At 43.6% G+C, this 19450-nt stretch overlaps 1 protein-coding gene and 1 long non-coding RNA gene across 4 annotated transcripts in view; one reads left to right on the top strand and one right to left on the bottom strand.

Moving 5' to 3' along the window:
* GLI2 (GLI family zinc finger 2) overlaps positions 1-19450 on the top strand; it is a 160143-nt gene that overhangs the window by 130051 nt on the left and 10642 nt on the right. For all 3 annotated transcript variants that reach the window (XM_073545311.1, XM_073545312.1, XM_073545313.1), the window contains 8 exons: positions 520-711; positions 10037-10238; positions 10418-10625; positions 10834-10947; positions 11150-11281; positions 13635-13784; positions 14087-14251; positions 17632-17892. In XM_073545311.1, coding sequence (XP_073401412.1) covers positions 520-711; positions 10037-10238; positions 10418-10625; positions 10834-10947; positions 11150-11281; positions 13635-13784; positions 14087-14251; positions 17632-17892 — 1424 coding nt within the window. The remainder of the gene's footprint in view (positions 1-519; positions 712-10036; positions 10239-10417; positions 10626-10833; positions 10948-11149; positions 11282-13634; positions 13785-14086; positions 14252-17631; positions 17893-19450) is intronic.
* The window catches only part of LOC141049150 (uncharacterized), a 66207-nt gene continuing 63282 nt past the window's right edge, over positions 16526-19450 (bottom strand). The window contains exon 3 of the long non-coding RNA XR_012220264.1: positions 16526-17079. This is a non-coding gene — a long non-coding RNA (uncharacterized lncRNA). The remainder of the gene's footprint in view (positions 17080-19450) is intronic.

Below are 19450 nucleotides of genomic sequence, written 5' to 3'. Positions count from 1 at the left end.
ATGTGTGTGTATATATATTTGTGTGTGTGTTTTAAAGCATGATTTTGTTATCTAATTTTTACTTTTTATTTATAAAAATTAAAGTTTAATTTACAATGTAAATACAACAATAACCCCAAGCCGCACATGGGGATACATTGTGTCCAGTCCTATTTTTGTTTCAGCTTCTATTCTAGATTTTATGTAGTCACAATGTGACTACTAATGTTATAAAATGTAACCACTGATATTAGTGACGTGTTGCAGTGATGCTTTGAGCTTTCCTTGTGTTTTGGTTGTTTGTGGTTGGAGGGGCAAATCTGTCAATGTCAAGACCCCATTATGAGAAGCTTCTAAAAATAGCCCCAGAGCCGCATTTCTGGGATGAAAATGGAGATATTATCCAGCGTCCATCCGGTGGCCTTTGTCTGGCTGAACAAACACTCGCAGGCTCCATTCTTCAACCTCCCAAAATATTTCCAAATGGGGTAGAGAAGTGAAAGAGTCGCCTGGTAACCCTGCTCTGCTCTCTCCTCACAGTGGCCCACGAGCACTTAAAAGAACGAGGCATCTTTGGAATTGCACCCCCGCCACCTGGGGTCAACCCTGCAGATTACTACCACCAGATGACGCTGCTGGCCGGACACCCCAGCCCCTATGGGGAGCTGCTACTGCAGACTGGTGCTGCGGGGAGCGTGGGCCACCTGCACGATTACCTGACTCCGATGGATGGTAAGTTCACCCTGTACATGAGGGATGCATGGATAGATAGATAATAGATATAGATAGATTAATAGATAGATGAGAGATAAATAGATATATAGATAGATAATAGACATATAGATAATAGCTATGAGATAGATAGATAGATAGATAGATAGATAGATAGATAGATAGATAGATAGATAGATAAGAGAACATTGTCTCAGTGCTCGGGATCTCGGAGTATTTGTGTATGGTGTGCAGACATTGGCGCAGCATGGATATTTGTGGACATCCCGTCTCCTGCTTTTCTCCTCTCATAGTGTAGGATGATTCTGTGTTTGGGATCCGCATTGATTCCGGCTCTGATCAGGTTTCTATATGAAATGATGGTGAATCCACCGATGTTGTCAGGTTTCCGGTGGCTGCAGCTTTCATCACTTCAGAACTACAACCACCTCCATTCACCTTTTAACCCTTCACTCCCTTGCCATCTCATCAGGATTGTTCCTGTATCACCAATGTATACTTCTATTACATAGTTATACATACCTCCCCATGTTGATAAATTTCAGTAATGTGCAGACGATGACCTCTTTAAATGGTTGCAGTCCTTTTTTACAAACTTTCCATAAATTAAAAGTACAAGCAGAAAAATCTGCCTTTTTCTCCACTTATGAGTCACTTCTTCTCCCCCTGCTTATGCTTTCTAGTAAGTGTTTTATCTCATCACAGTGCTGTATTCACAGATACACTGCTGCGGTATATTGTCCTCTATACTGCTGCTTCTAGTCAGTTATATCTCTCGCCAGAGCTGAACTCACAGTTAATAATATATCATAAAATAATACAGTGCCTTGAAAAAGTATTTGTACCCCATGAACTTTTCTACATTATTTCACGTTACATCCACAACCTTAAGGGTATGTGCACACGGTGCGGATTCTGCTGCAGTTCCGCAGCGGATTTTGCCCTGCGGATCTGCACCAGAACTGCAAGTGATGTACAGTACCATTAAAGGCAATGTAAATCAAATTCCGCAGTGCACATGCTGCTTCTTTTTCCGTGCAGATTTGCTGCGGATTGAAAACTGCAGCATGTCAGGCTATGTGCACACGGTGCGGATTCTGCTGTGGATCCGCAGCTGTTTTGGCCCTGCAGATTCGCAGCAGAACTGCATGTGATGTACAGTAGCATTATAGCCTATGTGAAACAAAATCCGCTGTGCACATGCTGCGTTTTTTTCCGCGCATATTTGCTTGATAAATGCAGCATCTCACTTCTTTTGTGCGGATTTGCTGCAGTTTTCCATCAGCTACATTATAGAAATCCACAGGTGTAAAAACGCAGGGGAAAACCGCACAAAAACTGCAGGAAAACCGCACAAAACCTGCAGGTAAAACGCAGGTCATTTTACCGGCGGATTTAGCAAAAACTGCAGGGAAAAATCCTCAGAAGATTCAACACCGTGTGCACATACCTTTAAGGCTATGTGCACACGGTGCGTATTCTGCTTTGGAATTTTCCGCAGAATTTACTAAATCTGCAGGGCAAATGACCTGCGTTTTACCTGCGGATTTAGTGCATTTTTTGTGCGGATTTCTAGAATGGAGCAGGTGGGAAAACTGCAGCAAAACCGCACAAAAGAAGTGACGTGCTGCATTTTTCAATCCGCAGCAAATATGCGCAGAAAAATCCGCAGCATGTGCACTGTGGATTTTGTTTTACATAGGCTATAATGCTACTGTACATGACATGCAGTTCTGCTGCGAATCCGCAGGGCCAAAACCGCTGCGGATCCGCAGCAGAATCCGCACCGTGTGCACACAGCCTAAATGTATTTTATTGGGATTTTATGATGCCAACACTAAGTAACAAGTGTATGTGACATGTAAAAGAAATGATACAGGGTTTTATATAGTAATATATGGTATTAACATAGTAACATACAGTAAAATACAGTATTATATAGTGTTACGTAGTGCGGTATTATATAGTAACACAGTGATGTCCATTACTGCAAAGTAACACAGTAATATACGGTATTATATAGTATTTTATGGTGTTACATAGTAATGTACAGTATTATATAGTAACATACGGTATTATATAGTGATATATGGTGTTACATAGTAATGTACAGTATTATATAGTAACATATGGTATTATATAGTGATATATGGTGTTACATAGTAATGTACAGTATTATATAGTAACATACGGTATTATATAGTGATATATGGTGTTACATAGTAATGTACAGTATTATATAGTAACATATGGTATTATATAGTGATATATGGTGTTACATAGTAATGTACAGTATTATATAGTAACATACGGTATTATATAGTGATATATGGTGTTACATAGTAATGTACAGTATTATATAGTAACATATGGTATTATATAGTGATATATGGTGTTACATAGTAAGGTACAGTATTATATAGTAACATACTGTATTATATAGTGATATATGGTGTTACATAGTAATGTACAGTATTATATAGTAACATACGGCATTATATAGTGATATATGGTGTTACATAGTAATGTACAGTATTATATAGTAACATATGGTATTATATAGTGATATATGGTGTTACATAGTAATGTACAGTATTATATAGTAACATACGGTATTATATAGTGATATATGGTGTTACAAAGTAATGTACAGTATTATATAGTAACATATGGTATTATATAGTGATATATGGTGTTACATAGTAAGGTACAGTATTATATAGTAACATACGGTATTATATAGTGATATATGGTGTTACATAGTAATGTACAGTATTATATAGTAACATACGGCATTATATAGTGATATATGGTGTTGCATAGTAATGAACAGTATTATATAGTAACATACGGTATTATATGGTGTTACATAGTAATGTACAGTATTATATAGTAACATACGGTATTATATAGTGATATATGGTGTTACGTAGTAATAAACAGTATTATATAGTAACATACAGTATTATATAGTGATATATGGTGTTGCATAGTAATGTACAGTATTATATAGTAACATACGGTATTTTATAGTGATATATGGTGTTACATAGTAACGTACAGTATTATATAGTAACAGAGTAATATACGGTATTTTATAGTAACATATGGTATAATATAGTATTATATGGTGTTACATAGTAATGTACAGTATTATATAGTAACATACGGTATTTTATAGTGATATATGGTGTTACGTAGTAATGAACAGTATTATATAGTAACATACGGTATTATATAGTGATATGGTGTTACATAGTAATGTACAGTATTATATAGTAACATACGGTATTATATAGTATTATATGGTGTTACATAGTAATGTACAGTATTATATAGTAACATACGGTATTATATAGTGGTATATGGTGTTACATAGTAATGTACAGTATTATATAGTAACATACGGTATTATATAGTATTATATGGTGTTACATAGTAATGTACAGTATTATAAAGTAACAGAGTAATATACAGTATTTTATAGTAACAAACGGCATTATATAGTATTATATGGTGTTGCATAGTAATGTACAGTATTATATAGTAACAGAGTAATATACGGTATTTTATAGTAACAAACGGCATTATATAGTATTATATGGTGTTACATAGTAATGTACAGTATTATATAGTAACATACGGTATTATATTGTATATGGTGTTACATAGTAATGTACAGTATTATATAGTGATATGGTGTTACATAGTAATGTACAGTATTATATAGTAACTTACGGTATTATATAGTGATATGGTGTTACATAGTAATGTACAGTATTATATAGTAACATACGGTATTATATAGTGTTACATAGTAATGTACAGTATTATATAGTAACATACGGTATTATATAGTGATATATGGTGTTACATAGTAATGTACAGTATTATATAGTAACATACAGTATTATATAGTGATATATGGTGTTACATAGTAATGTACAGTATTATATAGTAACATACGGTATTATATGGTGTTACATAGTAATGTACAGTAGTATATAGTAACATACGGTATTATATAGTGATATATGGTGTTACATAGTAATGTACAGTAGTATATAGTAACATACGGTATTATATAGTGATATATGGTGCTACATAGTAATGTACAGTATTATATAGTAACATACGTTATTATATAGTGATATATGGTGCTACATAGTAATGTACAGTATTATATAGTAACATACGTTATTATATAGTGATATATAATAATAATAATAATAATAATAATAATATTATTTCTATAGCGCTGACATATTCCGCAGCACTTTACATTTCAGAGGGGATTTGTACAGACAATAGACATTACAGCATAACAATAATCACACAGATCATAACAGATACCAAGAGGAGTGAGGGCCCTGCTCGCAAGCTTACAGTCTATGGGATATATGGTGTTACATAGTAATGTACAGTATTATATAGTAACATACGGTATTATGTAGTATTATATGGAGTTACATAGTAATGTACAGTATTATATAGTAACATACGGTATTATATGGTGTTACATAGTAATGTACAGTAGTATATAATAACATACGGTATTATATAGTGATATATGGTGTTACGTAGTAATGAACAGTATTATATAGTACCACAGTAAAGTACACAGGGCGACCTAGTCCTGCTGACACAGCTGAGGGGTTTGTTACAATGTATCAGTTTAGGTCGCCTTGGAGTCCAGACAGGGAACACATTTGCGCCACTGCTGCAATAATTTCCAGAGTTCATTGTCAGTATCTTGCGTTGTCTCCTTGGGGTGGAGTCGCCCTTTGACCTTGCGGTTCAGTCGGCTTTGGACAGGTCTAGGCGCAGTCGTCTTCAGGACCGCTCCTCACCCTCTTGTTCCCGGGGTCCTTGGTTGATCTCATTAACATCCTGCACACCGTGCGGCCTCGCACGACCCCTCTCTCTGGATGCCGCGCACATTTGTCACGTGCGTGGAGCGACTTCTTGCCAGCGCAGAGCGGCCGCAGTTTACTTTAATTGTCATTACTTACAAAAACATCACAACCGGATTAGGACTAAAACCCAGATCTGGGCGCAGGCGGAAAATGTGCGTCCAGGAGAGAACGTTGTGTTAAATTATCCTTTAATTAACCTCTTTTCTGCTGCTACAAGTCCAGATCTTCTAGCCGTGCAGTGATGTTACGGCTGATAACAGAGAATGCGGCTGTCCTGTCTGTCCCTATAATGGCAGAACCTGCAGGTTCCTCCGTGTTCGGTTTTTGCCTTCATTGTATCTAATCATTTCTCCTGGGCATCGTATTTCCATTTTTTCACGGTTTGCGATCAGGACTGAATTTCTGTTTGCCCCAAGTTTAACCAGACCGGACCCAAAGCTTCACAGCTGACAGCTTGTTACAATGTATTAGCGCAGAGCTGCACAAGTTTATCTCCTCTCTGACAGTTTGTTACAATGTATCAGTGCAGGGCAATGAGCTGTGAGAAACCTTACCACTCTGTGGGGTTTTAGCCTTTTTTTTCTGGTCCCATTTGCGCACAGCAAGCAGAGATAGTAACAATTATAAGGAACAATAATATATAATAAACCAAGAAATCCCCTTCAGTCCAGACGTCTACCTGTCTGCGCTCGGGGGGGCAGCCGGCAGGCGCAGCTCATGACCCTAATCCAGGGGTGACGGCTCCCAGATCTCCGGGCGCTCGGCTGCGGCTCCGTGTTTAGCTCTGGGTATTTCACAGGCTCTCAGTCTCTACGATCTATAAACCATTCTGACAAGTATAAGTATTTAAAATCATTTTCGGATCGGCGTCCAGGAATCATCTGTGGGGTTTGGAGCAAACACTGAGAGCTGTCAGTTCCTCTCCAGCAAGTGTGAGGGGTTGGGATATGGGGTTCATTATGGCCGAAGGGGAGAGCGGAGAAAGGAGCCATTATCCAGAGCGATCTCAGGAGGAAACCTACAACATAAATGTCTGATCGCCGCCTCATTACTGTCAGTTCAGGGCGTAGGCAGAAAACGGGAGGGAAAGTCATCAATGTTAAATGGACTCAGTTTTGGCTTCTTTTGAAAACTGTTTCTACGTCTCAGATGAAAAAGCTTTTTACCCAAGCAGCAGAAAACTTGTATACTTGTAGGATAATTCATATGGCAGCTTCCCCTAGTGGTGACTGCAGACAGGATCTTATCATGTATCTCTGTATACAGGGAGCTCCCCCTAGTGGTGGCTACAGACAGAATCTTATCATGTATCTCTGTATACAGGGAGCTCCTCCTAGTGGTGACTGCAGACAAGATCTTATCATGTATCTCTGTATACAGGGAGCTCCCCCTAGTGGTGACTGCAGACAGGATCTTATCATGTATCTCTGTATACAGGGAGCTCCCCCTAGTGGTGGCTACAGACAGAATCTTATCATGTATCTCTGTATACAGGGAGCTCCTCCTAGTGGTGACTGCAGACAAGATCTTATCATGTATCTCTGTATACAGGGAGCTCCCCCTAGTGGTGACTGCAGACAAGATCTTATCATGTATCTCTGTATACAGGGAGCTCCCTCTAGTGGTGACTGCAGACAGGATCTTATCATGTATCTCTGTATACAGGGAGCTCCCCCTTGTGGTGACTGCAGACAGGATCTTATCATGTATCTCTGTATACAGGGAGCTCCCCCTAGTGGTGACTGCAGACAGGATCTTATCATGTATCTCTGTATACAGGGAGCTCCCCCTAGTGGTGACTGCAGACAGGATCTTATCATGTATCTCTGTATACAGGGAGCTCCCCCTAGTGGTGACTTTAGACAGGATCTTATCATGTATCTTTGTATACAGGGAGCTCCCCCTAGTTGTGACTGCAGACAGGATCTTATCATCTATCTCTGTATACAGGGAGCTCCCCCTAGTGGTGACTGCAGACAGGATCTTATCATGTATCTCTGTATACAGGGAGCTCCCCCTAGTGGTGACTGCAGACAGGATCTTATGTATCTCTATACAGGGAGCTCCCCCTAGTGGTGACTGCAGACAGGATCTTATCATGTATATCTGTATACAGGGAGCTCCCCCTAGTGGTGACTGCAGACAGGATCTTATCATGTATCTCTGTATACAGGGAGCTCCCCCTAGTGGTGACTGCAGACAGGACCTTATCATGTATCTGTATACAGGCAGCTCCCCCTACTGGTGACTGCAGACAAGATCTTATCATGTATCTCTGTATACAGGGAGCTCCCCCTAGTGGTGGCTGCAGACAGGTTCTTATCATGAATCTCTGTATACAGGGAGCTCCCCCTAGTGGTGGCTGCAGACAGGATCTTATCATGTATCTCTGTATACAGGGAGCTCCCCCTAGTGGTGGCTGCAGACAGGATCTTATCATGTATCTCTGTATACAGGGAGCTCCCCCTAGTGGTGGCTGCAGACAGGTTCTTATCATTAATCTCTGTATACAGGGAGCTCCCCCTAGTGGTGGCTGCAGACAGGATCTTATCATGTATCTCTGTATACAGGGAGCTCCCCTCAGTGGTGGCTGCAGACAGGATCTTATCATGTATCTCTGTATGCAGGGAGCTCCCCCTAGTGGTGGCTGAAGACAGGATCTTATCATGTACCTCTGTATACAGGGAGCTCCCCCTAGTGGTGGCTGCAGACAGGATCTTATCATGTACCTCTGTATACAGGGAGCTCCCCCTAGTGGTGACTGCAGACAGGTTCTTATCATGTGTCTCTGTATACAGGGAGCTCCCCCTAGTGGTGGTTGCCAGTTAGCAGAGTAGAATAGTATCATGTATCTTACTGTTCAGGGGATTTTGAGCTCTGTATAAAAGAAAAAAAATCAATATTATATTATAAAACCATAACATATCATAAATCAGCAGAGAATTGTAGATATCCAAGGAGAGATATTTAAATTAAAGCTGTTTCTGTACTCATCCGTAGCCCTGATGCCTGCATTACCTTTGGCTTTCAGTACGTTGCAGAATGGGAAATTTGACACTGAATTTAAAGGAAGATCGGATCAATAAGTCTGATCCGTGCCCCCTGTCTATTCCCAGGGTGGTCTCTGGTCGTAAAGCTGTATCATGTAAAGCTCTGGATTGTTGTGAGCTGCACTTCATTGCCTTGGACGGGAGCCTGCGCGCTGCGGGGCCGCACAGTGTGGGATTGATGAAGTCCAGGCAGCTGCAGGCTCCGCTCTGTGACTGCCCTTGTCTTCTCATTGCTCGCTCCGTGCCAGATGCCGGTCATTTGCTCGGCTGCTGGACACCGGCCACGAGACGACTCCTATTTTATGTTATTCCAAGTGCTGGGATGGCTCATCCTGATATCTACTGATGCCGTCCATGTCTGAACGGATCTGTCTGTATTACACCTGGGACATTCTGCTCCGTCCTGGGCTCTGCTATAGGAAGACATTGCAAAGTGGGAACATACAGGTATAAGGGGTACGCATCATGGGGGGATAAGGCGCTGCTCAAACACAATTTGGAGGAAACCCCGGGACTTTGTGTGATTGTATCCGGACGCACCCCAGGATGTAAGCGGAGGTCAGTCACTGACAGGATAAGGGGCAATATTTTGGCTCCAGTACAGGTCCACGACTTGGGGACACCGTAAAAATGCCGGAGACAGTGGACGCCAGCGTTATTTGCGGGACGCAGAGGAAGCGCAAACATGAATTTATTAATGGGGCCTCGAGGTGAGTGGCGAGCACCAACATAAATCAATGCAAACGAGGACAGAAAAATGAGCACAAAGTTTTTCTTTGTGTTTCATAATTTATCAAGGGAAGTGGCGCATTAATAAGCCGGTCTCCCCAGAGGTGGGCAGGTAACAGAGACAGATATGGCTGCCAGCGCTGTCCTGCTTCCGCCAGCTAATGGAGCGAAGGCTTGGGAGGAAAGCAAGGAAAACGCATTGTGATCCGAGCGTCATTATTCATCCCTCATTGGATAATTATATCGGGGCCAGCAGATTCTCAGTGTTCATTACACAATCGGAGAGCAGCGGAGTCGTTACTCAGACGCCGTACACTCCAGAAAGCACCGGAGCCGCGGCGCCCCAGGACAGAGGGACTAACCGGCCACTGACATACCCCACTGAGAAAGGGGGTCTCCACAGCAGATAGAGGCCAATTAGGGGCTCCAGGACCTTCATTAAAAAGGGGTCTCCATCTCATAGAGCCAAGACCCCACTGACCTCTAGAATAAATGGGAATAAAGTGACGCCTCCTGTGTGCCCACTGATACTTCTGATCCTCGATGGACAGGAGGCCATGGTTCTGGTTAGAGTCTGTATTAGATGATATTTCTGCACTGATTTGTATCTACATTTTTCATTCTTCCCAGTATCTCGGTTCTCAAGTCCCCGGGTCACCCCGAGGTTAAGCCGGAAGCGGGCCTTGTCCATCTCGCCCCTGTCTGATGCCAGCATTGACCTGCAGACCATGATCCGCACATCTCCCAACTCCTTGGTGGCTTATATCAATAATTCCAGGAGCAGCTCCGCAGCGAGCGGCTCCTACGGGCACTTGTCAGCCGGAGCCATCAGGTAGGTGGCTGTCCGCAGTCAGACCCAGGGATTCTATTCCACAACGTGTCGGATGCTTTGAAGACTGCGCTGTTTGTCATTTGTGCACATCGTTTTCCAATAAAGTATCAAACCAAGTAGGACGGAGTGCTGACACGATTCTTCATGATCCGCTCCATTCTTTCCTCCATTTTTTCCAGCCCTGCCTTCAGTTTCCCTCATCCGATCAACCCAGTGGCTTATCAGCAGCTTCTGAACCAGCAGCGCAGTCTGAACGCCACATTTGGGCCCAGTCCTCTCATCCATCCATCTCCCACCTTCGCATCACGCCAGCAGGGGTGTGTGCCCGCCGCCAGCCCAGCTCCAGTGCCGACCAACAGCATCCACACGGCATCCAGCCCCGGCCAGGTGAGCAGCCAGCCTCCGCAGTCGCTTCTTGTGGGTATCCATTTACACACCACCAGCGTCATCCCGGGTCTCTGCTTGCTGTCATTGAACGTCCTCAGATGCCTCACGCAGCTGAAGGTTTATTATAATTGCATGGGGTTTTGTATCAAGCCAATCTTTCCATTGTGACAATCCTTGTTTGTGTTTTCTTTGCATTCATGAACTGTAGAACAAGCAGAGCAGCGAGTCGGCGGTGAGCAGCACGGTCAATCAGGTGATCGGGAAGAGAAGCAAAGTGAAGATCGAGGAGGAGGCGGCGATCAGGGACTCCCCCAGCCCCCCGGTAACGTGATCCTCATCATCCGCAGCTTAACTATTGTAAAACTGATACATTGTTCCAATAATCCAGTCATTCTATCAGCGGAGATGACTCTTCGTGGCTCTCTCTTCTGATCTTTTCCTGCTTTTATTGTTACGTTGTTTATTTCATGTGATTTTACGCTTCTTTCTATCACTAATTTAACCCTTTTTTATCCTCCTGGCAGGACCATGTGACAGAGCTGAAAGACGACTTTGACAGAGAGGATTGTAAGCAAGAGACAGAAGTCATTTATGAAACCAACTGTCACTGGGAAAGCTGCACCAAGGAGTTCAACACCCAAGACCAACTGGTTCATGTAAGTGGTCCCCGGATTATGAACATACAGTGCGTGTATCCAGGTGTATATGCAGCAGACCTTTATACACAGAACGTGCTTCACTCATGGAGGAACCTGCTCCTGATCATTAGCACAAGGGCAGACCATATCCCAAAGGACCCTGCTCATTGTCGCACAGCAGAAACCATCCATAGGGAACCGGCTCAATATTACCTTCCGGATCCCACCCCATAGGAACTGCTTATTATTATTACCACAGTAAGCCCCATCCCTGAAGAACTTGTTTGTTATCACACAACAGACCCCGTTTCTGAAGAATATGTTCATTATGATACAGCAGATCCTTCTTATGAAGTAACCTGCTTATTATCACCACCACGTGGCAGATTCCATCCCTGAAGAATCTTTGATAATAATTACCTAATAGCGGATCCCACTCCTGAGAAACCCGCCCGTTATCATTACTACAAAGCATATCTCACCACTGAGAAACCTGCTCATTATCACCAAGCTGATCTTACCTTTGTGGAACCTGCTGATTATCATGGCCACAAAGCAGAACCCGCCCAGGGGAACTTACTTATTATCACACAGAAGATCCCATCCTTAAAACACCTGTGCCTTATCACACAGCAGAACCCACACTTTGCACTTGTTTATCCAAGGCATGAAGAGCTTGCTCATTATCATGCGGCAGATCCAGACCTTAAGGAATGTACTTACTACATGACAGCATATGCCACCTCTGAGGAATCTGCTCAATATCACAAATCAACCCCTTAGGAACCTGCTCATTATCATACAGCAGATCTTCTCCTGAAGGAACTTGCTCATTATCATACAGCAGATCTTATCCTGAAGGAACCTGCTCATTATCATACAGCAAATCTTCTCCTGAAGGAACTTGCTCATTATCATACAGCAGATCTTGTCCTGAAGGAACTTGATCATTATCATATAGCAGATCTTATCCTGAAGGAACCTGCTCATTATCATACAGCAGATCTTATCCTGAAGGAACTTGCTCATTATCATACAGCAGATCTTGTCCTGAAGGAACTTGCTCATTATCATACAGCAGATCTTATCCTGAAGGAACTTGCTCATTATCATACAGCAGATCTTGTCCTGAAGGAACTTGCTCATTATCATACAGCAGATCTTCTCCTGAAGGAACTTGCTCATTATCATACAGCAGATCTTATCCTGATGGAACCTGCTCATTATCATACAGCAGATCTTATCCTGAAGGAACCTGCTCATTATCATACAGCAGATCTTATCCTGAAGGAACCTGCTCATTATCATACAGCAGATCTTATCCTGAAGGAACCTGCTCATTATCATACAGCAGATCTTATCATGAAGGAACCTGCTCATTATCATACAGCAGATCTTATCCTGAAGGAACCTGCTCATTATCATACAGCAGATCTTATCCTGAAGGAACCTGCTCATTATCATACAGCAGATCTTATCCTGAAGGAACCTGCTCATTATCATACAGCAGATCTTATCATGAAGGAACCTGCTCATTATCATACAGCAGATCTTATCCTGAAGGAACCTGCTCATTATCATACAGCAGATCTTATCCTGAAGGAACCTGCTCATTATCATACAGCAGATCTTATCCTGAAGGAACCTGCTCATTATCATACAGCAGATCTTATCCTGAAGGAACCTGCTCATTATCATACAGCAGATCTTATCCTGAAGGAACCTGCTCATTATCATACAGCAGATCTTATCCTGAAGGAACCTGCTCATTATCATACAGCAGATCTTATCATGAAGGAACCTGCTCATTATCATACAGCAGATCTTATCCTGAAGGAACCTGCTCATTATCATACAGCAGATCTTATCCTGAAGGAACCTGCTCATTATCATACAGCAGATCTTATCCTGAAGGAACCTGCTCATTATCATACAGCAGATCTTGTCCTGAAGGAACTTGCTCATTATCATACAGAATATCTTCTGCATAACAAACATGCACATTACCCTGCATCATATCTCATCGGACAGAGTTTATTGCTGTTGCTGTAATATTTAATGTTAGAAAGTTTCTCCAAACAGACGATCGCTCTGTGGGAGCCCTACAAGAAAAACAATCTCAGCAAAAGATAAATGTGAATATATACGTATATATGTGTCTATAGATATACGCACATGCAGTGCGGCGACATATATTCTGAACTAGTGGGCGGCTGGGCAGATACAGTTTTGCTCACTTTGCCGTTTCCTCTTTAGTGAAGGTGCATGACGGTATAAGTTGGTGATATTTCTTATTTTTGCTGTATTTGATGTACAATGCGCCCTGGTCGCAGCACGCGGATAATTATCTTTCACCGTGTTCTCTCTACAGCACATCAATAATGAGCACATTCATGGGGAGAGGAAGGAGTTTGTGTGTCGCTGGCAGGATTGCACGCGGGAGCAGAAGCCGTTTAAAGCGCAGTACATGCTGGTGGTTCACATGAGGAGACATACAGGAGAAAAACCTCATAAATGCACGGTAAGCTGCCGCAAAAGTGCCGATATCAGCAGCTGCGACCGTCCTCCCCATAAATAGTAGCTGACACTGCCCCCCGGGGACGTCACTAACCACTATACTTACTGCACCTCCGAGGAAGTCCTGGGGGGACGCCTGGTAAAAGTGCTGCTCTTAGCGACTGCTTGTAACCTGGGAACAATGGCTGAGAATAGAGGGGGTGATTGCATGCCAATCGGGGTCCGTGGAGAGCCAGGGGCGAGAGGCCTTTTATTTTCGGGGTGGTTGCATGCATTTTATAGTTTTCTCCCCCCTTGTATCCACAGTTTGAAGGTTGCTTTAAAGCATATTCCAGGCTGGAAAATCTGAAGACTCATCTGCGCTCCCACACCGGAGAGAAGCCGTATGTGTGCGAGCACGAGGGCTGCAACAAGGCGTTCTCCAACGCGTCTGACCGTGCGAAGCACCAGAACCGGACTCATTCCAACGAGGTGAAGTCTGTTCTGCTGACACCGGGGATTTTACACCTTACGGCAACTCGTAAAGACAAAACACCGAGCTTGTTATACAATTTATTTTGCCGGAACGCCAAACCGCATCAGCGCAACCCCCGACTGTTCCTATGTGTCTCAAAGTGGAAGCAGATGATGGTTTGGCGCATTGATTCCAAATAGGTGTGGACTATAAAACCAGTCTGGTCTGAGCAGAGGAAATGGGAAGCACCTGTTCTGCAGAGCTGGAATCTGTCGTGTTTTTTATTATCACCACGTGCGGCCTGCAGACGCCTCCAGCCGCCCCTGGGCCGACGCGCACACATTGCATGAAGTTTTATAGCTTCAATAGACACATCCAGCGCAGCAGGGGTTAGTTATTAGGGGACGTATGGAAACCAGAACACAGCAGAGTGGTGCTCGGTGCGGCAGAGTGGTGCTCGGTGCGACAGAGTGGTGCTCGGTGCGACAGAGTGGTGCTCGGTGCGACAGAGTGGTGCTCGGTGCGACAGAGTGGTGCTCGGTGCGACAGAGTGGTGCTCGGTGTAGCAGAGTGGTGTTCAGTTCGGTGCAGCAGAGTGGTGCTCGGTGCAGAAGAGTGGTGCTTGGTGCAGCAGAATGGTGTTCAGTTTGGTGCAGCAGAGGTGCTCGGTGTAGCAGAGTGGTGCTCAGTGCAGCAGAGTGGTGCTCGATGCAGCAGAGTGTTGCTAGGTGCAGCAGAGTAGTGCTCAGTGTAGCAGAGTGGTGTTCAGTTCGATGTAGCAGAGTGGTGCTCGATGCAGCAGAGTGGTGTTCAGTTTGGTGCAGCAGAGTGGTGCTCGGTGTAGCAGAGTGGTGTTCAGTTCGGTGCAGCAGAGTGGTGCTCGGTGCAGCAGAGTGGTGTTCAGTTTGGTGCAGCAGAGTGGTGTTCAGTTCGGTGCAGAGAGTGGTGCTCGATGCAGCAGAGTGGTGCTCGGTGCAGCAGAGTGGTGTTCAGTTTGGTGCAGCAGAGTGGTGCTCAGTGTAGCAGAGTGGTGTTCAGTTTGGTGTAGCAGAGTGGTGCTCGGTGCAGCAGAGTGGTGTTCCGTTCGGTGCAGCAGAGTGGTGCTCAGTGTAGCAGAGTGGTGTTCAGTTCGGTGTAGCAGAGTGGTGCTCGGTGCAGCAGAGTGGTGTTCAGTTCGGTGCAGCAGAGTGGTGTTCAGTTCGGTGCAGCAGAGTGGTGTTCAGTTCGGTGCAGCAGAGTGGTGTTCAGTTCGGTGTAGCAGAGTGGTGCTCGGTGCAGCAGAGTAGTGCTCGGTGTAGCAGAGTGGTGTTCAGTTTGGTGCAGCAGAGTGGTGTTCAGTTTGGTGCAGCAGAGTGGTGTTCAGTTTGGTGCAGCAGAGTGGTGTTCAGTTTGGTGCAGCAGAGTGGTGTTCAGTTTGGTGCAGCAGAGTGGTGTTCAGTTTGGTGCAGCAGAGTGGTGTTCAGTTTGGTGCAGCAGAGTGGTGTTCAGTTCGGTGCAGCAGAGTGGTGTTCAGTTCGGTGCAGCAGAGTGGTGTTCAGTTCGGTGCAGCAGAGTGGTGTTCAGTGCAGCAGAGGTGAAGACGGTGCAGTCACATTGAGTATCATACTCTGCCCCGATGGCGACACACGACGGTGCTGGACGGAGCCGCCATATTAGACATCGACTCATTGCACGCACGATTCCATTGTATCATCAGATAAATGATCCTTCCATCCAAACCTTTCAGCTGCATAATATATTGTCTGTTACTAATACACTTTGTGTAAAAAACTCTACCATTTTCAAGACCTCTGTTTGTTGTCAGTGAATGAAAGCCATATTTATATCCAGAAGCTGAAAACACTGTAACAATACATCGCTTCACATTGATACACAAATGATACATTGTAATAAACATAATTTTGGGGAAAGTAGAAATTTACAGTAAATTTATCAGCAGGATTTTACCCCTCAGTCTATTTATATGTGCATGTGGAGCTGCCAAAGACAACTACAGCAATACTTTGACATGGCCGGACCATTAATGAGAAATCAAGATTGGCATTAAAATGCAAATGAGGCAGAAGAGCTATGGTAGATCTGAAGCCTCTGTCACTCCAGCTCTATTCCCTGCCAAGCACAAGCTTCTTCTGCTTGACTGACCGTCTCCATACGTCTGTGACTCCATGAAAAGGAGCCGTCAGGCAGGAATAGGCGACGCAGGGTGGTGAATAAAGCTGGAGTGACAGTGGCTTGAGATCTACCATAGCTCTTCAGCCTCATTTGCATATTAATTCCAACGTTGATTTCTCAATAATGGAGGAACGGACAGGACATGTAAAGGGATTGCTGGACTTTGTCTTTGAAAGAGCTGCCTGCACATATAAATAGTTGGGTGCCGTGAACTCTGCTGAAAGATGCCATGTAACAAAAGGTGCAAATAATGAATGAATTAGGCACAAACATAAAAAGTCACCAATAAAACAAATGATGAATTGAGGCCAATGTGCACATAAATAGTTTGGGGGTGAAATCCTGCTGACAGGGAAAATGGCACCAGAAAATGACAAATTGTGTAAATCAGGTTCTTGAGTTACATTATTAAATTCAACAATGTGTTTTATTTCCATATCTCAATCTATATGAAACAACTAAATTAGAAATCTTGGACTTTTCCCGCTGGCCACAGGGGCCGTCTTTGATGTTCTAGTTCCTGTCCTTTCAGGAAGAGTTTTCAGCAGAGTCCACCAATCACACCGGTGATGTCCCAGTTCTCCTCCCGTAGTGATCAGCTTCGCACACGCTCATTAGATGCGTCAGTATGAGAAGGGGCCTGAATCCGTCTATTGCTGCTGATGTGATTTTCCTGAAACAATAAGAAATTAGAATGATAAAAGCCCCAGTTGTTCAATGTGAAAATTTCAGGAATTTTGCTTTTTATTTTTAAGAAATTTTGTGATTTGGAAAAAATAAAATTGCAAAAAAATAATTAATAAAAAAAAACTTTATAAAAATCTGACTTTAACAATAGGTCATTGTCTGGTGGTGACACAAATGTTCACTGACTGCAAGCAAAGACTTTACGTCTAGCTAGAAACGTATGGTAGGAAGTTTCAGGTTCCTTTCTGCAATGATCTTTGTGGATGGCGTCTTTAGTATTCGGACAGCGGCTGGGCGACTTGGACGATGGAAGTTGGATGAGAATTCCTGGTTGTGGGATTGATTTCTGTCCGGTGCTAAATGTGCAAAATCCAAACTGTCTTTGTCATTAAAGCAATTGACCAGAGTGACGCCGCTGCCCCCAACCAGCATGGCGTCCTGCAGATCAGAGCCCCGCGTACTGCAGAATACATACCTGTAGAAAGGGTTAATGCTGGATTGGTTCAGTGCATGAGATTTAGTTATTTGACTTTTCCAGAAACCTTATATCTGCAAAATCCCAGGATGTACAAAGCGATACACAGACCCCAGCTCTCTCCGGAAACACGTGAAGACCGTGCACGGCCCCGACGCACACGTGACCAAGAAACAGCGCAATGACGCCAGACCCGGGCCGCGGGAAAATGGTGACGGCGAGGCCGGTTACCGACTGTCCGCAGAACACGAAGAGTCTAATGGTGGCTTCAGAGGAAGAGAAGACGTCTTCCAGTCTAGGACTATCAAGACGGAGGACAGTATGGTGAGTAACAGTGCGCGGCGTCCTTATAAATGATGTTGTGCAGCGGGACACAATTAGATACATCAGCATGTAAAAGTTTGTGCACCCCTGGTCAAAATGACTGTTATTGTGAACAGTTAAGGAAGTTGAAGAAGAAATGATCTAAAAGGCCTAAAGTTACAGATGACGCATTTCCTTTGTATTTTAGGCAAAATATATATTTTCATCTTTTACATTTTAAAAATTACAAAATGAAAATGAGCCAGTGCAAAAGTTTGTGCACCCTGCATGGTTAGTACCCAGTATCTCCCCTTTTAGAAGTATCACAGCTTGTAAACACTTTTTGCAGCCAGACAAGAGTCTTCCTATTCTTCTCTGAGGGATTTTCCTCCATTCTTCCTTGGAGAATTCCTCCCGTTCTGTGAGATTCCTGGGCGTCTCGCTTTCCCTGCTATTTTCAGGTCTCACCACAGATTTTCAATGATGTTGAGAACAGGGGACTGTGAGGCCATTGTAAAATCTTCATCTTGCGCCTTTTGAGGTCTATTGTGGATTGTGATGTGTGTTTAGGATCATTCTCCATTTGTATAAGCCTTCCTCTTCCTCATGCTCTTCCTCTTTTCACCTTCAGCTTTTTTACAGATGGTCTTATGTTTGCATCAAGAATTTGTGGAAATTTCACTGAATCCATTCTTCCTTCTACCCGTGAAATGTTCCCCGTGCCATTGGCTGCAACACAACCCCAAAGCCTGACTGATCCACCCCCATGCTTAATGGTTGGCAAGATGTTCTTTTCCTAAAATTCGGTGCCCTTCTCCACCTTTAATCATTGTGGCCACAGAGATCTATTTTACCCTCATTGGTCCACAGGACTTGTTTCCAAAATGCATCAGGCTTGTTTAGATTTTCTTTTCATACTTCCGATGCTGACTTTTATGGTGAGGATGCAGGAGAGGTTTTCTTCTTTTGAATCTTCCATAAAGGCCATATTTGTGCATGTGTCTCTGAACAGTAGAACAATGTATCACAACTCCAGGGTCTTGATGAATCTTTTTGAAAGTCTTACGGTCAAGCGACGATTCTGATTTGCCTCTCTATCAATCCTATGAGCAACTCTCGCTGAAATTTTGCTTGGTCTTCCAGACCTTATCTTGACCTCCACTCTTCCTCGTAACTGCCATTTCTTAAAGGTGTTGTCCACTACTAGGACAGTCCCTTCTTGAATTAAATGTTTTGTCCCCATAAATAAATTTTTAAAAAAAACCTATACTCACCTCACATGTTGGCGCCCTTCCAGCAGTGTCGGCACTTGCGGTTCTGAAGCTCTGCTGCGATGTGGAGTCAGCTGATCCCTGACTTCCTCTTCATGTTCAATCCATACAAAGGTGGAGACTGTGACACCAGCGCTGATTGGGCGCCGGACATCGAGTGTCACAACACTGCATCACAGCCCTGGGACCGCGAGTGCAGACATCCGCTGTAAGATCGCCGACATGGGAGGCGAGTATAGGTTTTTATTTTATGAGGGCCAAAGATTTAGTTCAACAAGGGATTGTCCTAGTAGTGGACAACTCCTATA

Source organism: Dendrobates tinctorius, unplaced genomic scaffold, assembly GCF_039654945.1.
Source record: "Dendrobates tinctorius isolate UK_male_01 unplaced genomic scaffold, ASM3965494v1 ptg000143l, whole genome shotgun sequence".
Lineage (NCBI taxonomy): Eukaryota > Metazoa > Chordata > Amphibia > Anura > Dendrobatidae > Dendrobates > Dendrobates tinctorius.
This window is presented reverse-complemented; position numbering and strand designations above follow the sequence as displayed.